Here is a 24,453-nt window from a genome sequence, read left to right as displayed (position 1 = left end):
ATATAATTTTTAAAAAATGAGTAATTATAAATATCACCTTCTGAAAAAATGTGTCCGCGTTGTACAAAACACCGAAGATGGGACTGCTCACGTGGTTCAATAAATTGTGATAATGAGGCATCACTTCTTCTACTTGTAACCTGAACCATTAAAAAGCTGCAGCGTGTGCTAACCTTCAGGGAATGATTCTCGTTGAACAGGAACTATAATGTATTGGAAGCTTACAATTTTTGTGAGATCGTCTATGGAGGGTATGTTCACCAAGATCACTAATCAAAAAAAGGAATTAGAAGTGACTGGTGCCGACGGGTATGGTCAAATTGTCGCGTTTACACTCACGTATACGTAGCGTCTTGTGCTGACGAGCTTTAATTTCTCGACACGGGGCCCGACACTACCGCAATATTCGCAATTGTGGAGCGAGGTATTCAGAATAAGGAATCGTTTGTTGCAGCAGGAAGTCGACAGTCTCCCGTAGCAGAGATAGTGTCGCAGAGGACAACACTCTTCGAAGTAAAATGCTTCCCGCACGGACGACAGTCCATGTTGAGGCAGTACTACCTCAAGGCAAAGGTAGCCGGAAGACTACGGGCATCGTCACTGTGTTCCAGCAGTTCTGCCTCAACACATCCCAGCACGGCTACAAGTACATTGCTCTGCCCGATCGTGTCTTTGTGGAAAGGTGAGCTTCTCGTCTGAGAAATTTTAACGTACGTTTATCTATTTTATATGTAACGGACTGTAGTCGAGTTAAATCAGCCGTTTCTGATGGAATTAGATTAGGAAATGAGACGCTTAAAGTAGTAGATGAGTTTTACTAATTGGGCAGCAAAATAAGTGACGCTGGTCAAAGTGTACAGGATATAAAACACAGACTGGCAACAGCAAGGAAGGCGTTCCTGAAAAAGAGAAATTTTTAACATAAAATATAAATTTAATTGTTAGGAAGTCTTTTCTGAAGGAATACTATCTGATCAGAAGTATCCGTATACTTATTACTGGACACTAATATTGGGTATGTCCACCCTTCGCTTCGTAACTGCTTAAACTCTGATGAGGACACTTTCAATGAGTTGTCTGAATGCCAGTTGAGGAATGGAAGCCCATTCTTCCTCAAAGCCGAAGCAATAGAAGATAGGTATGCCTCAACCCAAAGGTGTTCCATTGGGTTCAGGTCTGAACTCTGGGCAGGCCAGTCCATTTCAGGTATGTTACTGCCCACAAACTTTTGCCTCACAAATGCTGTAAAACGAGTTCGTATCCTTCCACATTTAGCATCTCCTTAAGGGCAAAGGACCACACCCTGACCAAGAACATCGCCTCTATACCTCACTGTTGCCAATGAACATTGCCAGGAACGTTCTCCAGGAATTCGCTAAGCCCATACCATTCCATCGGATTGCAACAGGACATAGGGTGATATTTCAAAACTAATCCCTATGACTATTAAACACATGGTGTATCAAAAAGAATCATCCGATTTTTAAAAAAGTCATAACTCTTTGTTATCTGAGCTATGTGCTTCAACAACATACTGTTGGAAAGAGCAAACTCTCGAGTTTTATATGGTTCGCGCTAGGTAGCAGCACTGTGCTCGCACTTCAGTTACAATAAAAATTGTGTCGGGAAAAGAGAAAGCATTTTGTGTACTACGTTTTGCGCAGTGCGAGTCATTAATAACTGTTCAGCGCGACTTTCGTACTAGGTATGGTGTGGGTCCTCCTGCAGCACAAAACATTAGACGATATCATGAAGAATTCCGAGAAACAGATTGTTCTTCGTGAAGGTGACCAACAACAACGTGTGGAGTTCTGTAATTTCGTTCTTGGCAAAATGGAGGATGACAGTTATCTTCTACGCTTAGTGTTAAGGAAGAGGCAATATTCCATTTGAATTGAAAGGTGAACCGTCATAATGTGAGAATATTTGGTACGTAACAACCACATGAAGTAGTACAACATGAGAGGGCCTCTCAAAAATTTAATGTGTTTTGTGCAGTTTCACGGGAAAAGGTATATAGTCCATTTTTCTTTGCCGAGGACACTGTTACAGGAAGCACACATCTCGATATGCTTGATAGCTTTCTTTTCCAATATTTGGCAACTGATTCGAACGACTTCATTCACCAACAGGATGGGGCACCACCTCGCTGGCATCTGGAAGTGTGGGAATTTTTAAATCAAAGGATTAATTAACGATAGATCGGTCGCACTGGACCAAATGATTCAGCTCTACATTACTGGGCCCCAAGGTCACCAGACCTGACTGTATGTGATTATTTCTTGTGAGGGCTTATAAAAGACTCTGTTTATGTGCTCTGTTACCAGCAACAATGAATGAACTGACGCATCGAATAACAACAGCTCTAGAAGCTGTAACTCAAGACATGCTCGCTGCAGTGTTGGAATAACTTGAGTACCACACTGACAAATGGCGTGCATTTCAAGGGGGAGGGGGACATATTGAGCACTTATGAAAAGGTACGAAAAAGCTTTTTGAGTTTACCGATCATCAAAAAACAAAATTCGTTGTATATGTTTATTACTTCCAGAAACATCGACGTGCCAGCTCGGACAGTTGTTTTTGATACACCCTGTACACTGATATCACTGTGAGATAAGCTGAACAATGTTTTCGTGAAAAAATGTTTGCGGCTGTCTTCGGAATCATGACTGCATTCAACACACCACCTGTTAGTCTGAAGCAACTGAAGGGCCACTGATATCTTTCTTCAGAGTTCCAAAAATATCTACGTCTACATCTACATGACTACTCTGCGATTCGCGCTAAAGTGCCTGTTGGAAGGTTCATCGAAAGACCTTCACAATAATTCTCTGTTATTGGACTCTAGAACAGCGCACAGAAAGAACGAACATCTATATCCTGCCGTACGAGCTCTGATTTCCCTTATTTCATTATGATGATCGTATCACCCTTTGCAGGTCGGCGTGAACAAAAGACACTATGTGTTCAAAAGCAGCTGGACACCCCCCAAAACATACGGTTTTCATATTAGGGGCATTGTGCTGCTACCTAATGCTACATACTCTATATCAGAGACCTCAGTAGTCTTTAGACATCGTGAAAGGGCAGAACGGAGGGCTCCATGGAACTCACGTATTTTGAACTTGGTCAGGTGATTGGGTATCGCTTGTGTCACACGTCTGCACGCAAGATTTCCACACTTCTAAACATCCCTAGGTCCACTGATTCCGATGTCATAGTGAAGTGAGAACTTGAAACGACACCTACAGCAAAAAAGCATACAGGCCAACCTCGTCTGTTGACTGACAGAGACCGCCGACAGTTGAAGAGATTCATAATGAGTAAAAGGCAGACATCTATCCAGACCATCACACAGGAATTCCTAACTGCATCAGGATCCACTGCAAGTACTATGACAGTTAGGCGAGAGTAGAGAAAACTTGGATTTCATGGTCGAGCGGCTGTTCATAATCCACACATCACACCGGTTAATGCCAAATGATTGCTGTAACGAGCATAAAAATTGGACGATTGAACAGTGTAAAAACATTATGTGGAATGACGAATGTGGCAACCCAATGGCAGGGTGTGGGTATTGCAAATGTTTGGTGCACGTCATCAGCCAGGATAGGTAGATACTTTTTGCTGATTCTGTGACACTAAGACAATGTTAAAATAAATTCTGTATTTTATATATAAAACAACCGACATTTAAATTTTTTACAAATTCAGTATATTTAATTAAATCAACCAGTTATATTAAGGTTAACTAAATTACCTATTTTTTACAATAATACAAATAAATGCCATTAACAACGGATTTATAACCTCATTATTTATTGTACTACGTGATTGTAGCACAATAACATGTATTAGTTAAAAAAATTAATTATTTTTAAAAAAAATCACAGTGTGAAGATAAGTAAATTAATTAAAATGTGCTAGTTAATAAAATATATTATTTGAAAACATCGCATTGTGAAGGTAGGTAAATTAATTAAAATGTATTAGGTAATATAAGTAAATTATTTTAAAAACCACATTGTGAACGCTATACCATGAAATTCATTACTTATATTTTTAAGTTTTTTCATTCCTTTACATTTCAATTTCATTTGTCCTTTTTTAATTATTTAAAAATCACAATTATCAATTAATTTAGAAAATCTATCTGGTAAAATAAGTTTTAAAACCTTTATTGAGTTCTAAACAAAGTTATTCTCCAAATTTAGTATTTGATTAGTCACAGTTCGTAATATTTCTCAAACATTTATCTCTAGCTCATATACTGTTCTAATTTCTTTAGAAATACTTAAATTATTATGCTTCTTGATTAAAGTAGCTTCGATTTATATAGAAAAACGTTTTATTAGTTTCACAAATATAAATAGTTTATATGAGACATATTTTCAAAAAATTGTATTTGTGAAATTATAGCTAAATGATTCACTGAAAATAATTCTTTTTTTATTTTTTTAAATATTATAAATGGAGAACAGAAAAGAAATGCAAGCTAAAGAAAAACATACTTATGAAATAATTAAGCTATAAGAAAAAGGTATTAATTGTCCTATTTGTTTTAGTGATGAAAATAATAATCAAATTGTTAAAACAAATTGCAATCATAATTTTCATAAAAATGTATTGATAAATGGTTAAAGTAAAAACGAAATTGTCCAATTTGTAGAAGTATTATTACAAAAAAGGAACCAAGATTAGAAGATATATTGGTTGCGTTTGATTCTTTACCAGTAACTACAAGATATTTTAATTCTTTATTAGATAGAATTCAACAACTCAGAAATCAACATTATGCATCTGTTGATGATTCTGATGATTCTTATCTTTAAAAAATAGTATATGAATAATTTAAAATTTAAATTTAAAAAATTATAAACTTAATAAAAATCATAAGAATCTAATTTTTAAAAAATATGGTATAATTTTTTATAAATAAATGGAGCAAGTTCAACAAGGATTTTCTGTGAAAACTTAATTTTGTAAATATTGAAATACAAAAAAATCAATTGATAGTTTTACTTTACAAAAAAAGATGGTTATAGAACCATATGTAGGCTGTGTATAAATTAATATCATGTACAAAATTATATTAAAAATCGAATTCACTGTGTATAAGGAAAAACTATTGCTAAATTTTGTTTAAAAGAATATTTATAAAGAAATCCAAGTGAAGAACATAAACGAATATTATTAACAATAATTATTGAGAAAAAGGAAAAACAATTACATCTTCAAATCAATGTAAAATTTTTCAAGAAATTAAAGATTTAAATTGTTTTTATATAAATTATTCTCATAAAGATAAACATAACAATAAATGTTAGAAATGTGCTTTTGAATATATTAAGAATAAGAAAGCAAAATCAGAAAAAATAGAAGAGGCATCTTGAACCTTATGATTAATTATTTATTAAATAATAATCTTTTTGATTAATTATATAAATTATTAAAACTAATTAATTGTTAAACTAAATAGTAAAGTAAATCTTTTTAAACAGTAAAAGTTTAAAAACTACTAATATATTAAAGTAAATAATAAACTAATTAACTTTTTGAAAATTAACTATTAAATAATAATCGTAATCTAATTATTAAATTATTATTATTTTATTAAAAAATCTTTTACAAATCTAATGTAATTGTTTTGTAATAAATAAAAGGTCAAAATGGAAACATACATTTCTTCTGAACTACAATGATTTAATGTTGCAATTCTTAATGAAATTTGAAAAATAAATTGTTGACATGGATATTCAAAAATATGTAAAGCGGAATTCATTACATTTAAAATTTGTAATCGCCCAATTACTGTTAGAAATAATCCAATAATTTTTGAAGTAAAATTTCTGAAGTAAGTGAGAATAATACAAATATTCTTAAAAATAATAAATTGGTATTAATTGAAAATATGCATATATTGTAAAGATAATAATAAGTCTGAATACTTTTCTAAGACTGTGAAAATTATAAAAATTATATAACTGAAGTAAGTAAAACTTATACGAATATTGTTAAAATTTATGTACCTAAAGATGTAAGTGAAAATCCAACAAATATTTTTAAAAATTATACACCTGACCATGGGGAAAATTTTTGGAAAAAGTTAACATATTATGATTTTTAAGCTGTTTTACTAACTAAAGAAGATAAACCATTAAAAGGAATATTTCCAATTTCTACAAATATATTTGAATAACTGAAACCAAGACATTGAAAAAATTAAAGATTAATTAGTTGAAAAAGCATTTGAAACTAGATAACAAACTTTAAATTTTGAAATAGTAGAGATATAGTTGATCCAATCATTTCTATACTACAGCAGGAATTTATTTCTTAAATTGTTATAGACTATTTGAATGTACCTCGTGGAATAAAGACAAATTTCAATTTATATACGAATATAAACAGTAAACAAATTAAGTAAAAGAATAATTTCAATAATTTGGTCAACTAACACAAAACTATAGTATTTCAACAAAAAGAAATATTAGTAAAATATTTATACGAGGTAAAAGAGATATTTTAGAAATAATATTTCATTTTCAAACACAGGGATCAGGATGGTCATTAAATAGGAATATTCATTGACAACTAGAATTTATAAATATAATACACTAAATGGATCATGTTATATTGGTTTACTTAAAGTAATTAAAAACAAAGAAGCTTGTACTATTGTAGAAAATATGTGACGAAAAATTTTTTTTGGTCTATAAATCAGCTTTGTATCCAGTCGATGAACATAATTAAAGAATAAAAAAATATAAAAATGTTGGTCTTGATCATGATAAAAAAAACTTGAACATATCGAATTACCTGTTGACCATACTTAAAAAACAGTACATACAATTAATGTATCTATTAATGTTTATTATTTGCTGATGAAGATGAAAAATATCAAGGGGATCGATTAAAAATTGCAGTTTCTAAAAACTGAAACATGTAAATTTACTAAAGTTATTTAAAAATTTATCTAGACATCAATCAAGTAAAATTATAATACATAAAAATTTAAAATAAATTGTGATTTATGTTTATTAGAATTTAATAATTAAAAAAATTAAATAATCATACACCAAACTGTTTAACGAAGAAACCATTAAATGTGAAAATGACAAATGAAGGAGAATATGTATATTTTAAGTATTATCAATATACACAATAAGTTCCATTTGTTATTTATGCTGATTTTGGAAATTTACTTATATATATATATATAACTATATATATATATATAGTTTACCAAATTGTCATAAAAATTTATTACATGTAAAGAACAATAAGTTGAAGGATCTGGAAAAATTTATTCTGAAATTTAAAAAATGTAACTACTAACATCTGAACAAAGTAAAATACATAATAATTTAAAAGATTTTAATTTGTGAAAATATAATTTAAAAAAAAAATAATAAAAAAAGTTCGTCTTCATGATCATCAAATGGGAAAATATATTGCTCTATTCTGCAATTGTGATTTAAAAGTATTTATTTACATAATTTATCTGGATATGCTTCACATATTTTTGTAAATAATTAGTTTTTCTGAACATATAAAAATTTAAAAATGAGATTTGTTGATACATTTAAATTTAGCCTTCTTCACTTGATAAACTTTTAACAAATTTAAATAAAAATATAATAAAAATACATTTCTTCAGAATTATTTAATTTAGTAATTAGAAAGGGTGCATCGCCATATGATTCAATGGATTCATGGAAAAAGTTATCGAAACAAAATAACCAAAAGAAGAAAAATTAAATGATTGTGATATGACAAAAGAAAATTATTTACATGCAACAATAGTTGGTAAAAAATTTAATATTATAAATCTTGGTGAATATCATGATTTATATCTTGAAATTGATGGATTATTATTAAGTGAAATTTTTGAATATTTGGAAAAACATGTATTCAAACATTTAATCTTGATTCTTTTGGTATTTTACCTCTCCAGGTTTTCTTTGGATGCAACATTAAAAATTACTGAAAAAAATTGATTCATTCTATTATTATGTTAAGCTTTTAATAGATGCTAAAGGAATAAGAGGAGGAATTTCAAAATGTTGTAAAAGATAAGTAAAAGTGAATAATATATATTAAACAATTTTAATAATAAAGAAATTTCAAATATATATATATATATATATTTCAAATATATATATATGCACATTCTTTATATGGTTAAGCTATGAAACAATATTTACCATTAGGCTGATTTAAATGGGATGAACGAAGCAATTTTAACTGTACAAAAGTAAATGAAGTTCAAACAACTGAGAAAATTGTTTAATATTTGAAGTAGATTGAGAATATCCATAATAGTACATGATTTACAGAGTGATCTACCACTAGCTCCTGAACCTAAACTTGTACCAGGTACAAATGAAAGTAAATTAATAATAACTTTAGATAAAAATATAATTATGTACTACCTGCAGAAAACTTAAACAATATTTATCTTTATTAAAGCCACTTGCAAAATACATTAGATGTGTTAAATTTAAGCAATTTGATTGGTTAAAAAAGTATATAGACTTAAACACACAGTTAAGAACTGAAGATACAAATTATTTTGAGAAACATTTCAATAAATTAATAAATAATTCTATATTTGGAAAAACGAAGAATATAAGAAATAGACAACAAATAAAATTAGTTTAAAATAGTAAAAGTTGTGATAAACCATTAGCTAAACCAAACTTAAAATGTAGAACTATATTCAATGAAAATCTTGCTGTTATTCATATGAATAAAACAAATATAACATTTTATAAACCTATTTACCTTGGATTAAATAAAGAAATAAAGTACGATATTTGCTATAGAATTACAAAACATAAATTTGTAGACCATATTAATTAATGTTATCAAGATAGATATAATATTATCAAGATAGATATTCATCATATTAAAACAGAAGATTTCCATGAAGATATATATATGCCACTTGAACCAAAAAAATTCCACAAATAAACAAAAAATATTTGGAAAAAGGAAAGATGTACCAATTGCAAAAGTAATTGAAGAATTTTTCGTTTAAGAGCAAAATTGTATGCTTATAAAGACTGCTCGATTAACACTACAGACCAAAATAATAAATTTAATTTAATTTATAGTGAAACACATGAATTATAGACAATTGAGGTCCTAATGGTAATAGAAGATTTGTATTGAAAAATAAAATAGATACATTACCATATGGTCATTATAAGTTATTAAACTGTAATAAAATTATTTCCATATAACCTTAATAAAATTATTTCTATATAATATTTTTAATATTATATATATATTTAAAATTAATTATCTTAGTTTTATATATAATGTTTATCTATATCAATGGAAAATTTTTACAATGATAAATAAAATGATCACAAATGAATCACAAAGATTGCAAAGATTGAATAAATTACACAATGAAATAATTTATATAGTAAATAACGTAATTAAAAAGAAAGATATATAATTCAATTAATAGATGATATAATTTAAATAAATGATGAAATAATTCAATTAAAAGACGAGTACTAAAAGGACAAACTGATTAAATAGAAATATGATGGAAACGTTTTATACTTATTTAAAAAACGCATTAACCAGTTTAATTAAAAAGTTAACTAATTCTTTAACAAAATAATTGTTTTACAACAAATTGACTATTAAACTAAGTAGTAAACTATTTCTTGATAAGATTACTTTAACTTTATATATCCAACTGTTATGCGAATTATCAAAAGCTACCCATTTAACATAAACTCTATTATTCTTTTTTTTAATCTTTTTCAACTAAGTATACTTCTGGAAACTCATTTTCTTAGTTCTTGTTCATAAAATTTCCTTTTATGCCTTTCAATTTATATGTTATTGTATTAAAGTAAATATCAACTTCAATACCGAAAATTTCTTTCGACCAATAACCTGTATAACCTTTTTCAAAAAGGTTTTTAAGATTTCTAATTCTAATTTTATATCCTTTTGTAAATTTAGGATTTACATTAATAAAGTTTTATTTAATTTACATTTTTTCACTACTTGCTTTTAGTTTAGAATGTAAAATGTTTTGTATTATTGGATATATCAATTAGATTATTAACTAAATTTAACAATTAATAATTTTCTTGCAAAGCAAATTACTTCTGCATTTATTCTGTTACATTTTTAGCAGCAGCTGCTTTTAATACTGAAAAGTTGAATTATGATTAATGTTATATTCTTTCATTAATTCTCGAAAACCTTTGTCTGTTCCAGTATTTGATGTAAGTTTTTTGTCTCTCTAACTAAAAATTTTACAAAAGAATCTATTTTATTTTCAGTTTTTTAGCTTTAATCAGAGTAGTAAATGAATATTTTGACAAAAAAATCAATATTGTTAAAAAAATTGTAACCTTCGTTTTTTATTCAAATTCCAATTTCAATTAATTAATTCTGCCATAAATTATCTATACTAAAGGAATCGATATTTCTTCTTTTCAAATCATTTCTGATTGGTTTATATGGTTAATTAATTTTATTTTCACCAATATGATTATTTAAACTGTCACTATTAAAAATTTTTGTTACCAAATATACATTTTTTATTTTTAAAAATTGTAGGTATTCCTGTAATTCTCTGTCTTCTATTTTTAGTTGTTACTCTATGAGGATTTTGTGTTTCTGTTATCATGTAACATTTAAAAAAAGTAATATCATTGTTTTGAAGTACTAATTGTAAATTACTATTAGTCATTTAAACAGACTAAAATTTATTAAAGTTAAATTAGTTCATCAATTACTATTATACTTACATATACAGGAACAGTTTTAACAGAATCTTTCAATGTTACACATTAAAATTTTTATTTGTGTGGCATTATTGAATGATTATTATTTCTTTGAACTAGCTTATCAGCTGCACTTACTGTTATATCAAAATCATCATAGTTTAAATCTCTGTTGATATTCTTACCAACAAAAATAATGCCTGTAGGTATAAAATCATATTAAAAATTTTACATTTGTTGTTGACCAACTGTTATAAAAATAAATAAAAATTATTTTTAACATATTATTTTTATTTAAAATTACTAAATATGTTAAAGAATGGAGTTAAAAATATTTTAGAGATATAAACTGAAAAATCGTTTTCTATTTCCTTTTTCTTGAAGTAATTACTAAATTAATTCTTATGTATTCAGGTTTTGTAAGTTATTCTTTTTCTAAGTATATTTTGTTAACTACATGTTTTTCATCCATTTGATCATTTACATTAGCAAGTCTTCTAATTTTAAAACCCAAATAACATTTAGTTCAAAATAGCATTAAATTTTTTAGAAATTGTTAAAATTGCATGAGTTATCTTAAAATCTATTGATGATATAAGTTGTTTAATAATATTTTCAATTATACAATTTTTTTTCTAAAATGAATGTAGGTGTATAAACTACTTGTTCTTTTTGTTTACTTAGATTTACCTTATTTAGATAAAATTAATACTAAAATATCATTAAAATTATAATTCTCACATAGCAACTGTAAAATAATTAAACATAAATGATGATAAATTATTTCATCTAATTTTTTATTCCTTCTATATGGTGATATATTACCAGTAAATGGATCAAGAACAACAATTGTATCATTATCTATATATTATCAGGTTTATCAGATGTATCTAAAAATTATCATTCAATTTTTAATTGTTTATTTACTGATAAATCATGTATACACCACAAAAGATAATAATTTGTAAATGTTTAGTTTGTTTTTCTTTATCATAAACACTTGTTCCATTTTTTTCAATCACATTTTGAATATTTTTGATTTCTTTATTCCATTACCAACTTTTTCCTTTTCTAATATGTGTCTTTATTGTTCTTTAAACTCTTTATCGTTTTTCTTTTTGTTTTGCAATTGCTCCAGAACTTCCAGCTAATCAACCAAAATTGGTAAATATGGTAATACCGCTAATAAAAATGGTAAAAATCCACCTTCATATTGTGTTAATCCTTTACCATCTTTCCTATTTGTTAAATATTCAATAAATTTTTAACGACAAGAATAGTTAATATAACAAGTAAATTTCCACCAACTTTCTTTTTTTTCCTTTTTTGAACATCTGTTACAAAAGGCTCAATTGTATTTAATTGTTCATTATGTAACTTTAATTGTATTGAGTTTGGTTTATTTTTACCACTAGGTAGCAAAATGTAATCAATTACAATATTATCCAATTATATAGTTCAAATTTTAACAAAGATTTTTTATGTAGTTAAAAATTTATAAAAGGTTAGTTTTTTTAATAGTAAAACATTTATATAGTTTAAAATTTTATAAAGATTTTTTATATAGTTAAAAATTTTTATAAAGGTTTTTAATATAGATTCAAAATTTATAAAGATTGTTAATAATCACCAACCATCTTCAGCAATATCAACATTAATTCCCATACCTAGTTTTCTTTATCCATATATAATTCTTCTAACAGCTGTTGTTGATACTTTCTCACCTGATGAAGGATCGTCTGCATACATCGTTTCTTTTGCAAAAATCTGAAGTTCTTTATCAGCTATATTTACTTCTTCTACATGTTTATTATCTCTATAATCAATAACCTGTTTTTACTGGCTTCATCAATTAGCTTTATACCTTTATCGCGTTTAGCCAATCTTTCTTCTAGTTTTGTACCTGGACCACAATAACTATGAGATAGATGATGCATTTCAAATGGTATTTATTTAATTAAAGTATTTACTAATCCTTTTTCATATTTACTACTTTTCCCAAATGCATGTGGAAGATTATTTAAAGATCTAATTACATATCGAATTAGTTTTTGATTATCAATTATAAAATCAATAAATTTATTTGTGAACATTTGTGCAATACTATCTTTTTCAGTATGATAATTTTTATTTCCAGCTAATTCTTCACCATGAATTACTGTTAAGCTATCAATTAATTGTCTAACATCATTTAACCGAACATATTCCATTTATCTATGTATTTTTTAACTAAATAACATATATTTCCTTTTCAAGAGATTTAAAATCTGAAGTATCTATAGTTTGTATTCTTTTTTTTTGGAAAATAGTCATTAACAATTGATTTTAATAAATTATAACTATTTATTACCTTTACTTGATCTTATAATATTTGGATTATTATCAGAATATAATGTTCCTGATATTAATAATATACCCACTTAATTTGATAAATCTTCACTATTAAATTTCCATTTAAATCATCTATATTAATTTGTTTTACAGTCTATAGTCTCATTATTCCATCTGTACCTGTATATTTTTTTCACCAATTTGCAATGTGACACCATTAAATTTTACAGGTAAATTACCAACATTTTTAAACAGACTAATAGGATTTAAACCAAATACTTTATCATCACCCATAGTCCAGAATGAGATTTTCGGTCTGCAGCGGAGTGTGCGCTGGTATGAAACTACCTGGCAGATTAAAACTGTGTGCCCAAGCGAGACTCGAGCTCGGGACCTTTGCCTTTCGCGGGCAAGTGCTCCACCATCTGAGCTACAGAAGCACGACTCACACCCGGTCCTCACAGCTTTACTTCTGCCAGTACCTTTTCTCCTACCTTCCAAGTAAAGCTGTGAGGACCGGGCGTGAGTAGTGCTTTGGTAGCTCAGATGGTAGACCACTTGCCAGTGAAAGGCAAAGGTCCTAAATTCTAGTCTCGGTCAGGCACACAGTTTTAATCTGCCAGGAGGTTTCATATCAGCGTGCAGTCCAATGCAGAGTGAAAATCTCATTCTGGAAACATCCCCCAGGCTGTGGCTAAACCATGTCTCTGCAGTATCCTTTCTTTCACGAGTGCTAGTTCTGCATGGTTCGCAAGAGAGCTTCTGTAAAGTTTGGAAGGTAGGAGATGAGATACTGGCAGAAGTAAACCTGTGAGAACCGGGCGTGAGTCGTGCTTTGGTAGCTCAGATGGTAGAGTACTTGCCCACGAAAGGTAAAGGTCCCGAGTTCGAGTCTCTGTCAGACACACAGTTTTAATCTGCCAGGAAGTTTCATCACCCATATTAATATACTATAACATTCCTTGACTAACATTTCTCTATTTAGTTTCATTTACATATCTACTATTATTTTCATTTATATTTTTACATTTATATTCCTCTTCATATACATTAAATATAACATTAATTGCTATCTTCCAGGAATACCATGAGACCAATCTGTTAATTTTTTAAATTGGTGATAACTCTTCAAAATCTTCTATATGATGTCTATATGGAATTATTTGTTTTTAAGCTTCTGTATATTTTTCAGTTGCTTTTAAAACAGTACCACCTATACCTTCAATACCTTGTTTTACTTTTTCAAAATCAACAATAACAGGCTGATATTCTTTTTTATACTTTCCATATTCTGCTCTTGGTTGTTTTTTCCAAAGTTTAAACTGTTCTTTTAATTCTCCAGATTTCTTTCTATTTTATTTCGCTTGTGTAACAACTTTACATCATATTTTGAGAACATTTATTAATGAAAAAACATTAACTATGTTTATGTTAATATTTATGTTTATGTTCTTACTTATGTCTATGTTTATGTTTAATGTTAAAGTTAATGTAATATTAATGATTAATGTTAAAGTTAATGTTTGATGCTTATGTTGGTAAGAAATGTTTTATTTTATTTCTAAACTTACCTTCATTTAGTTTTCTACACATCTCTATTGTTAAAAAACCAGTCATCATTCCAAATTTTACTACATAATTCTTTAAAATTTCTAAACTTTAAATCTCCACCAACAAATTCCTGATAAATATTATTTAAGTTTTTATCATGTTGTCCAAGAATATCTAAAAAATTTAAACTGTCTCTAACTAAGTGTTTTGGTATTTTTTAATAAGATTGTGCTGAATAAAAGGAATCTATATCTTTGTGTCTAACTCTAATAAAATATTCTCTTATGATATCTTGATTTTCTAAAATAAAATCAACAAATTCAACAACTGAATTATATTCACATTCATCTAAAAGAATGACTTCTTCATAATTTTCAGTAAAGCTAACAATACTTTAAATAATTTTATCTTCAATTTTTTTACATTATTTCATAAATTCTTGACACTAAGGATGTTCTAAACTTTGTTAATAAACATAAAAATGTTTAATTTTAATCCAATTTAACCATCCTGGAGCTAAAATATGTTTATCTTATAGAATTAGGTAAAAGTTTAGCATGTTTGTTTCTTAAATTATTTTCTAGTATTTTTACTTTAGGTTCCCTGTCTGTTTTGTTCATTTGTTAATAATTTTTCATATATTTATGTTTTTAATTTAATAATATTTTTACTTTTATTAATTGTTTTTCAGTAGTAAATAAGTAGTTTATTTCAACTTCGTGAGAAATTTTAAACTTAGAAAGAGATTAACTGTTCCAATACTTGATAATTATAGTAATGTTTCATTAGTTGGATTTTATTCAACTTTTTAACACTAAATATTGCAAGAAAATATAATAAACTTACAGTGATGGAGAAACAATAGAACTTCCTGAAGGGCAATATGAAAAAATTAATATATTTCAAAAAACCCAATATACACATTAATGGAGATGAAATTTTAAACTGAGTTGTTATTGAAAGTGATGTAAAATTGTATATGGGTATAGCAGATAGTACTGGAAGTTTACTTGGTTTTAATAATCGAATTGTTCAAGCTAATGAAAAAGCTATAGCTATAGATGTTCCTAAACTCATTCCTTTTGAATTAATAAACATACTTTTTAAACTCTCTGATAGAATGTATGTAAAACATAATGATCATTTACATAAAGAAACTAATACTATTGCTTCATTTAAACATAATGCAGAATTTGCTGGACCAATAATTTATGAGCCAAATTTACCTGTAAATTTCCTATTTTTAATACAATTCGAGATTTCGAAGTTTCTATGACAGATGAAAATGATAATTTACTTGACTTTAATGGTGATACTGTAATATTTATTTTAAAAATATCACAGTAAATTTTTCATTAATAAATCATGAGTAAAATTAAATTGTATCAGTTTTCTTCATATCCTATTAATGAAAAAACTAAAAATAATTTAAATTTTCCGTACAAACATACAGAAATTGAAGTAAATAATGATGATGGTTGGGTACATCCAAATGATGCACAATTATAGATGAATTTTAATATTATTGGAAATAATGGCACAGATTATCCAAATTATGATGGAAAATCTAACCAAACAAAATTGATTATTATGTAGCTCAGTTGTTCGACTTAATAACAACAAAAAAGGAAATAATATATTATCTAGAATGGATCATCGCTTTATTTCAGCACAATTTTACTACATTTAACTTCATCTGTTACTGACAAAATACGTTTAGAAGGATATATTCTTAATACAGGGAAAATAAATATTAAAAGAAATGAAGTACTTGATCCATTATCATTACTTCGTGGATTTTTTTAAAGATTATAAAGAAAAAAATGTTTGAAGAAACATCAACTGTAGTTTTTACATGTAGTTCATCTTCTAGGGATGCAATTTTACATTGGTTCGATAAAAATGATGCTGGGGTTGAAATAAAGCATACACTTCCTTAAGAAGATAAAGTTATCTAAATCTATGGAAATTCGTGTACTGGTTGTTGATTATGAACCAAATTATAAACATAAAAAAGGGGAAAATATTTTTAAAAATCCAAAAATTCCTACTTTTTTAACTACAAACAGAAGAAATTGCTGGATTAATGGGTAAAAATAATTTTGAACTAGATATTATAAACTACTATAATTCTATAGATTTGGTTTGCCATATTTTGTTTTGGTTGTATTTCAGACAAATCTTAAAAATAAACAATTAGTTGATTCATCATTATTTGATCATGTTACACTACAGAATATATTTTTAAAAAATAGTACAAATGAACTATTTCCTCAACAAATGTCAATATTAATTTCTAAAAGCACATGATGCATTTCTAGATTTTAAAAGAATTACTTTACTAAATCAGATATTGAAATTAATCCATTTATTTTTTAAGTAAGTAACCTATTTATGTAATCAATATAACACGTAGAAAAAATGTAATAACCACACAAAAACAAATATGAGACATTGTGCAACTTTTAATGATTAAATTCCAAATGGTGCACTTGCTTCTGTAATTATGTGTAGGAACAACTATCTTTCATATGATGCACAACATAGATTAGTTACTGAAAATTTTTAATTGTTAACTTTTGCTTTTACATAAATGAATGAAAACTTAGAAAATTTATACAAATCTTAAATTCATGGTCATATACATTTCTGAAACATTTTAAGAAAGATAAAAAAATAAAAACTGAAAATTTTAATAGAATTTACTTTTGTTATCTAATTCATTTTATTATTTTTCTTAGCTTGGATGCAAGTGTAACTGTTGCTTACACTTCAATTATATATGATCTTTAATATAATTTACTTTTCTTAAATAATAAATTTTAATTAATTTACTTACATTCACATTGAGATTTAAAAAAATCTACTTTTTGTTAAGTAACACATTTTAATTAATTTACTTATTTTCATAATGTGGTTTTACAAAAAAAATAACTATCCTTTATTAACTAATATGTATTATTCTGCAATAGTCACAGAGTAAACTAAATAATGAAGTTATAAATCATTTGTTTATTGCATTTAGTTGTATTATTGTAAAAAATAAATAATTTAGTTAACGTTAATAATATCTGTTGATTTATTTAATACGCTGAATTTAAAAAAAAATTAAAAGTCAGGTGTTGTCTTAATGTCCCAGAACCGACAAAGTGATTCTACTGACATGAAATTCGGATGGCGATTGCATCTTTCAACATGATCGAGCACCTTTTCATAATGTACAGCCTGTGCTGCATTTGTTACACGACAATAACATCCCTGTAATGGACTGTCCTGCACAGAGTCCTGACCTGAATTCTATAGAACACCTCTGGGGTTGTTTTGGGATGCTGACTTCGTGTCAGGCTTCACCGACCCACATCGATGCCTCTCCTCAGTGCAGCACTCTGTGAAGAATGGGCTGCCATTTCCCAAGACACCTTCCAGCACATGATTGAACATATGCCTGCGGTAGTGGAAGCTGCCACCAAGGCTAGGGATGGGCCAACACCATACTGAATTCCAGCATTATCTATGCTGGGCGCCATGAATTTGAAAGTCGATTTCAGCCAGTTGTCTGGATATGTTTGATCACATAGTTTATTTTAATATTTGGAGGAAAAAGTTGGGGGTTTAAATTTTCGTGAGAAGAACCAGTCGCAAAGAAAAACGCCCTTGTTTTAATGATGTCCACCCCATATCATGTATCATGGCTGTTACACTCTCTCACTCGATAATACAAAACATGCTGCCCTTCTTTGAATTTCCTCGATGTACTCGTCTAATCCTCTCTGGTGAGGATCTCACCCTGCACAGCAGTACTCAAAGAGATGATGGACAAGCATGGTGTAGGCAGTCTCTTTAGTAGATCTCTTGCATTTTCTAAGTGTTCTGCCAATAAAACGCAGTCTTTGGTTCACCTTCCCCACAACATTGTCTATGGGTTCTTTCCAATTTAAATTGTTTGTAATTGTAATTCCTAGGTATTTATTTCAGTTAATGGTATTTAGATTTGAATAATTATTGTGTAATTGAAGTTTAACACACTCCTTTCAACAATCTTGCGGATGACTTGACACTTCGAACAATCTTTATCTAAATCGTTTTGCAATTGGTTTTGAGCTTCTGATGATTTTATTAGATGATAAACGACAGCATCATCTGCAAACAAACTACTACGGTTGCTCAGATTCTTCCCTAAATCAGTTATATAAATAAGGAACAACAGAGGGCTTGTAACACTTCCCTGGGGAGGGCCAGAAGCCATTTATGTTTTACACAATGTCTTCATGTCAATTACTACGAATTGTGACCTCTCTGACATGGAATCGAGAACCTAGTTGCATATCTGAGACGATTTTCCATAAGCAAACAATTACTTACAAGCCGCTTGTCAGGTACGGTGTCAAAATCTTCTGGAAGTCTAAAAATATAGAACCAATTTGAAATCCTATGTCGACACCACTTCACATTTTGTGAAGGTAAAGAGCTAGTTGTGTTTCAGAAGAACCATGTTTTCTAAATTCGTGTGGACTATGTGTCATTAGACGTTTCCCTTCGAGGTAATCCATAATTTTTGAACATAATATATGTTCCAAAAACTTGCTGCATATCGACATTAATGACTGAGTCTTTAATTTAGTGGATTACTCCTACTGATTTTTGTTGAATATTGGTGTGACCTGTGCAGTTCAAGTCTTTGGGAACGGAATTATAATGTCATTGGCAAACCTTAAAGTTTTTTTCCTTCTCCATGGATTTTAATTCCTGCTTTAATTTTGTTTTCGTTTCCTTTACTGCTTGCTCAGTACACATATTGAATAACATCAGGGATAGGTTACAGCCCTGTCTCAATCCCTTTCCAACCACTGTTTCCCTTTCATGTCCCTTGACTCCTATAAGTGCCATGTGGTTACTGTACAAATTGTAAATAGCCTTTACGTCCCTATATTTTATCCCTGCCATCTTCAGGATTTGAAAGAGAGGATGCCGGTCAACATTTTCAAAAGCTTTCTCTAAGTCTACAATTGCTAGAAACGTGGGTTTGCCTTTCTTTAATCAACCTTCTAAGATGATTTGTACAGTCAGTTTTAACATTTCTATGTAATTTGAGATGAACATGTTATAACGATCCGACTATGTAGGCGAGCTAATCGGCCACCTTGAATTGCTATGTGGTAACATGAATTTGGTGTACGGCTGAATGCCAGCGGGCCCAGATCTCAGAGCACATTGCCTAAGTTCCAGCTTCTGGCTTGTTGAGTGACACTAGCGAGTCCAGGTCGCATCGCCGGAAATAGGAAAATCCCAACACGGGAAATTTTGACGTCTGTCACTCACGTGGCGGTTGTGCAGGAAGCAATGCTCCAAGACATGGCGGAGTGTCAGACAAGCTGAAAGATAGCATCTTACAGCTCTTTGAGAGTCTATAATAATTCACATCAAATATTAAAGCAAATCTGAATACATCAGCTGTCTCAGATAAATGAAGTGCACCCAATTATACGACAATATTTCAATATCTTTAGAACTATAGAAGTTAAATTTTCACAACACAGAAACTTTTACAGTCTAGAGTTTCTTGTCATTTTCGAAGCTCTTTGTTTGAATTCTACTTTATTCTCCGAAACATCGCTGCGAAATTATACAGCTGTCGAGGTGACTGTGTAATACACAGAAAATATGAATAATAACGGCTTTAGTCACAAATTTTCGTGTTTCATTAAATCACACGATGCTTCTCGGACTCTAGGGGTCTACCATCAGGTGCAAATCGCGTTAATACAATATTTGCTTTTGTTCTTGAGCAAAGTGATATGAAATGTATGTTGCTGTGGTGAGGTCAGATATTAATTTTCAAAAATCAGATATCTGAAAATATGATGAGCAACTTACCAAAAGGTTCAGGAAAAATAGTTTGATGTCAGCAAATGTTGATTTATCCATTCTGTAATTCCACAATACATCATTCAAGGCGCTCATACGTGTGTACAAGCCAGAGCACTTCATAGATACTGTTAATTGTTTACTATGGGATGAGCACCTAAGACGTTTATAATGTAGTGTCACATATCAGAGTATTACAATAAATTGACATAGATAAAACATTAAATTTAAGACAAGTCTTTGAAATTATTAAAATAACTGTGGCTAGCAGTTTTGTGATTATATGGGAGTTTATTTCTAGTTTCTGTAACAGATCTAGGGTCTTACCATTGACTTATTGGCTTTGTTGTGTAGTACTACCAAGCTGTTTTCTTCACTTTTTGTGTTTTGTTTCCAGCATACATTTTAAAATGTAAGTCTGAAGGCATTCATGTGTTCTTGCAAGTGGGTTTTGAACCTGCCGCATTTTCTGTATATAGTGGGCAGAACAATTGGGGCATGATAATTTGTATCCTTCGCTGTTGTTAGTTACATGTTCCATATATAAGTTTTTACAGGCTACCTGTTGTTATAAAAAAAGTTCATGGAATAGAAGGAGTTGTTGGGGAGCAATGATTTTAGGTCTGATTTGAGACATACTATGCTATCTTTCAGGCATTGTATGGTATTGGCGAGTGATCACACTTTTTGTTTGCAGCATACTGAACTGGTTTCTTAGCCACTGCCAACTTCAGTAATAAGTGATGAACGCCATTTTTCCTCTAGTGTTGTAGGTATGGACGTTACTGTTTTCTCGAATTGCGATGGATTCTGTATGGTGAATTCCATTAGGCGTATATATATTGTGATAGCACATGTAGAATTCCAAATTGTTGAAGACTTACCTTCATGACAACCTTAGATTTACATCACATATTGTTCTTACTGCTCGTTTTTGTTCAGTCAACACTTCACTTATAAGTGAAGAGCTGCAGCAAAAAATTATTCCAAAAGACATTATTGAGTGGTAACATGCAAAATATGTAAGATGCTGAGTCGTTTATTTCCAAAATTAACAATAAAATGAAGAGCCAAATTATCTGAACTTAGTTTTTTGGGCATCTCTATAATACGCTTTTTCCAGTTCAAGTTTTTGTCAATTTGTACACCCAAAAATTTAGAGCATTCTGCACTGTTTACTGACTCCTGTTTGTGTGCTACACCAATTCTTGGCATGTATCGCTTTGTTGTACAGAAATGAATATACTATGTTCTCTAAAAATTAAGGAAAAACACATTTTCAGAGAACCACACTATAATTCTACGAAAAAAACATTAACAATCTCTTCTGTTGCTATATCTCTAAGGGGATTTGTTATAACACTAATATCGTCTGTAAAATGTAGCAATTCTGCTAGATGGATATAAAATGGAACGTTATTTATATTCATATGGAGTAGGGGTGGACGTAACAATGAATCTAATGGGACTGACTCCCTTTGTGGTTTCTCCCCAGACAGTAAAATTTTATCTTCTTTCACCATTGTTTGAATCATTCAGCACAGCTTTTTGCATTGTTTGTTAAGTATGCCTCAGACCAGTTGTGTGTAAATCCATTAGTTTCATAAAATTTAAGCTTTTCTAAGACAGTAACATTACCTTCACAATCAAATGTCTTGAAAAGATCCAATAAAATGACAGTTGATAATATTTCCTTATTTAAGGATTTTAATATTTCGTGAGTAGTTGTATAAATAGCATTCTCGGTCTAGCAACCCTACTGGAATTCAAACTGTGATATAGCAAGTGAGTTGTTTCTACTTAAAGGTGAGACTTCCCTTGAGTATGTTACTTTTCGAATATTTTGGAGGAATAAACTCAATTCAGAAATTGAATGATAATTTTTTAAGGCTTTCTTCGCACCTTGCTTGTAAAGAGATTCAAAAATTACATTTTTTAATCTATATGGAAAAATTCTCTGGGGCAGCTGTGTTATACACATATTACTAAGAACATTTCTTATTAAGTTAGAAGAACTCTTCAGAATTATGTCTGAAATTCCCTCAACGCCATATGATCTTTTGCATTTTAGAAAATTTGTAACTCTGTTGACTTCAGTGAAAGGTGTTCATGTTAGTTCTAGGTGCTTTACGTTTTGTGGAATGACATTTTTATTACAGTCTCTTGCTGCTTCATCTGAAACATTTAATCCTATTTTTGCTGCTACATTTAGTGCTTGTTACAAATACTGACAAATCGTGAATAATCAGTCACATCATCATAATTTAATTTAAATGCTGCAGTAGCTTGTACACTATCTGCTTGTCCTGTTTCTCATTTCACATTATCCCATATAGTTTTAATCTTTTTATCTGCATGATTCATTTGTCAGGACTTGCTTATTTCTGAAGATTTTAATGACTTTTTTTTAAAAAAATATTATAGTCACTTTTTAGACTAAAAGTAACTTTGGATCTTGACTTATTGTGGCCTCTGTATAAGTTTCCCTGTTTGTAGACACAAATTTACTTTGGAGTATATTGAATTTCATATTAGTATATCTTTCTACATGTACCTCATCCTACACACTCTCTTTTCACTTAATCTTAAAACATTGTACCCTATTATTTTTAATAAGCCCCACTGCTTTGAATCAATATGACTGAGAAATGTAAGGTTCTACATTGTTTATTTCCATTAATTTCTCATCAAGATCAGATAGTCCATGTTTCAGCCTAGGCGCTATCTATAAAAATGTTATAAGTTACGTAAGTAGGGAAATTTGACGCTAACGTCTGATTGAAACAGGTAAATAATGATTCTAGCTCACCTTTCTTATAAAGAATCTATTAAGAAATCTACAGTGAAGTCGCTAGAGATTTCTATGTTTGCGGTCTACCAAAGTTATGGTCCGGTAGTTCAAAAATGCTTCAAATGGCTCTGAACACTATAAGACTTAACTTATAAGGTCATCAGTCCCTTGGAACTTAGAACTATTTAAACCTAACTAACCTAAGGACATCACACACATCCATGCCCGAGGCTGGAATCGATCCTGCGACTGTAGCGGTCGCGCGGTTCCAGACTGTAGCGGCTAGAACCGCTAGGCCACCACGGCCGGCCCGGTAGTTCTGGTACGGTACATATATGACGTAGTAAGCTGTAGGATTACCGGTAATGTTGGTAGCGTTGGTAATAAAAGGAACATATGTGAATGTGTAAAAGAGAAATTAGAACCACACATCGTTCAGTGGTAGCCCATTGTATATTTTATATATGTATGTTGTTTCTCCACACACACCAGGACGAAAACTCTGGAAGAAAATTGATATTGGTCTCGTGACAATGAAATTAATCACTTGATGTCATCATACATCTGTGTACCCATCAGAAATTAAAGCGAGAGCTTTTGAACGTTAACCTGTTGATATTTAGCGTTGAACAACATACACTCCTGGAAATTGAAATAAGAACACCTTGAATTCATTGTCCCAGGAAGGGGAAACTTTATTGACACATTCCTAGGGTCAGATACATCACATGATCACACTGACAGAACCACAGGCACATAGACACAGGCAACAGAGCATGCACAATGTCGGCACTAGTACAGTGTATATCCACCTTTCGCAGCAATGCAGGCTGCTATTCTCCCATGGAGACGATCGTAAAGATGCTGGATGTAGTCCTGTGGAACGGCTTGCCCTGCCATTTCCACCTGGCGCCTCAGTTGGACCAGCGTTCGTGCTGGACGTGCACACCGCGTGAGACGACGCTTCATCCAGTCCCAAACATGCTCAATGGGGGACAGATCCGGAGATCTTGCTGGCCAGGGTAGTTGACTTACACCTTCTAGAGCACGTTGGGTGGCACGGGATACATGCGGACTTGCATTGTCCTCTTGGAACAGCAAGTTCCCTTGCCGGGCTAGGAATGGTAGAACGATGGGTTCGATGACGGT

General features: G+C 30.0%; 1 protein-coding gene across 1 annotated transcript in view; it reads left to right on the top strand.

The window, feature by feature from the left end:
* The first annotated feature begins 518 nt into the window (after positions 1–518).
* The window catches only part of LOC126298154 (sodium channel protein Nach-like), a 129,028-nt gene continuing 105,093 nt past the window's right edge, over positions 519–24,453 (top strand). The window contains exon 1 of the mRNA XM_049989464.1: positions 519–682. Coding sequence (XP_049845421.1) covers positions 519–682 — 164 coding nt within the window. The remainder of the gene's footprint in view (positions 683–24,453) is intronic.

Source organism: Schistocerca gregaria, chromosome X (assembly GCF_023897955.1).
Source record: "Schistocerca gregaria isolate iqSchGreg1 chromosome X, iqSchGreg1.2, whole genome shotgun sequence".
NCBI classification, from domain to species: domain Eukaryota; kingdom Metazoa; phylum Arthropoda; class Insecta; order Orthoptera; family Acrididae; genus Schistocerca; species Schistocerca gregaria.
Note: the sequence above shows the minus strand (reverse complement) of the source record. Positions and strands in the feature narration are given on the sequence as shown.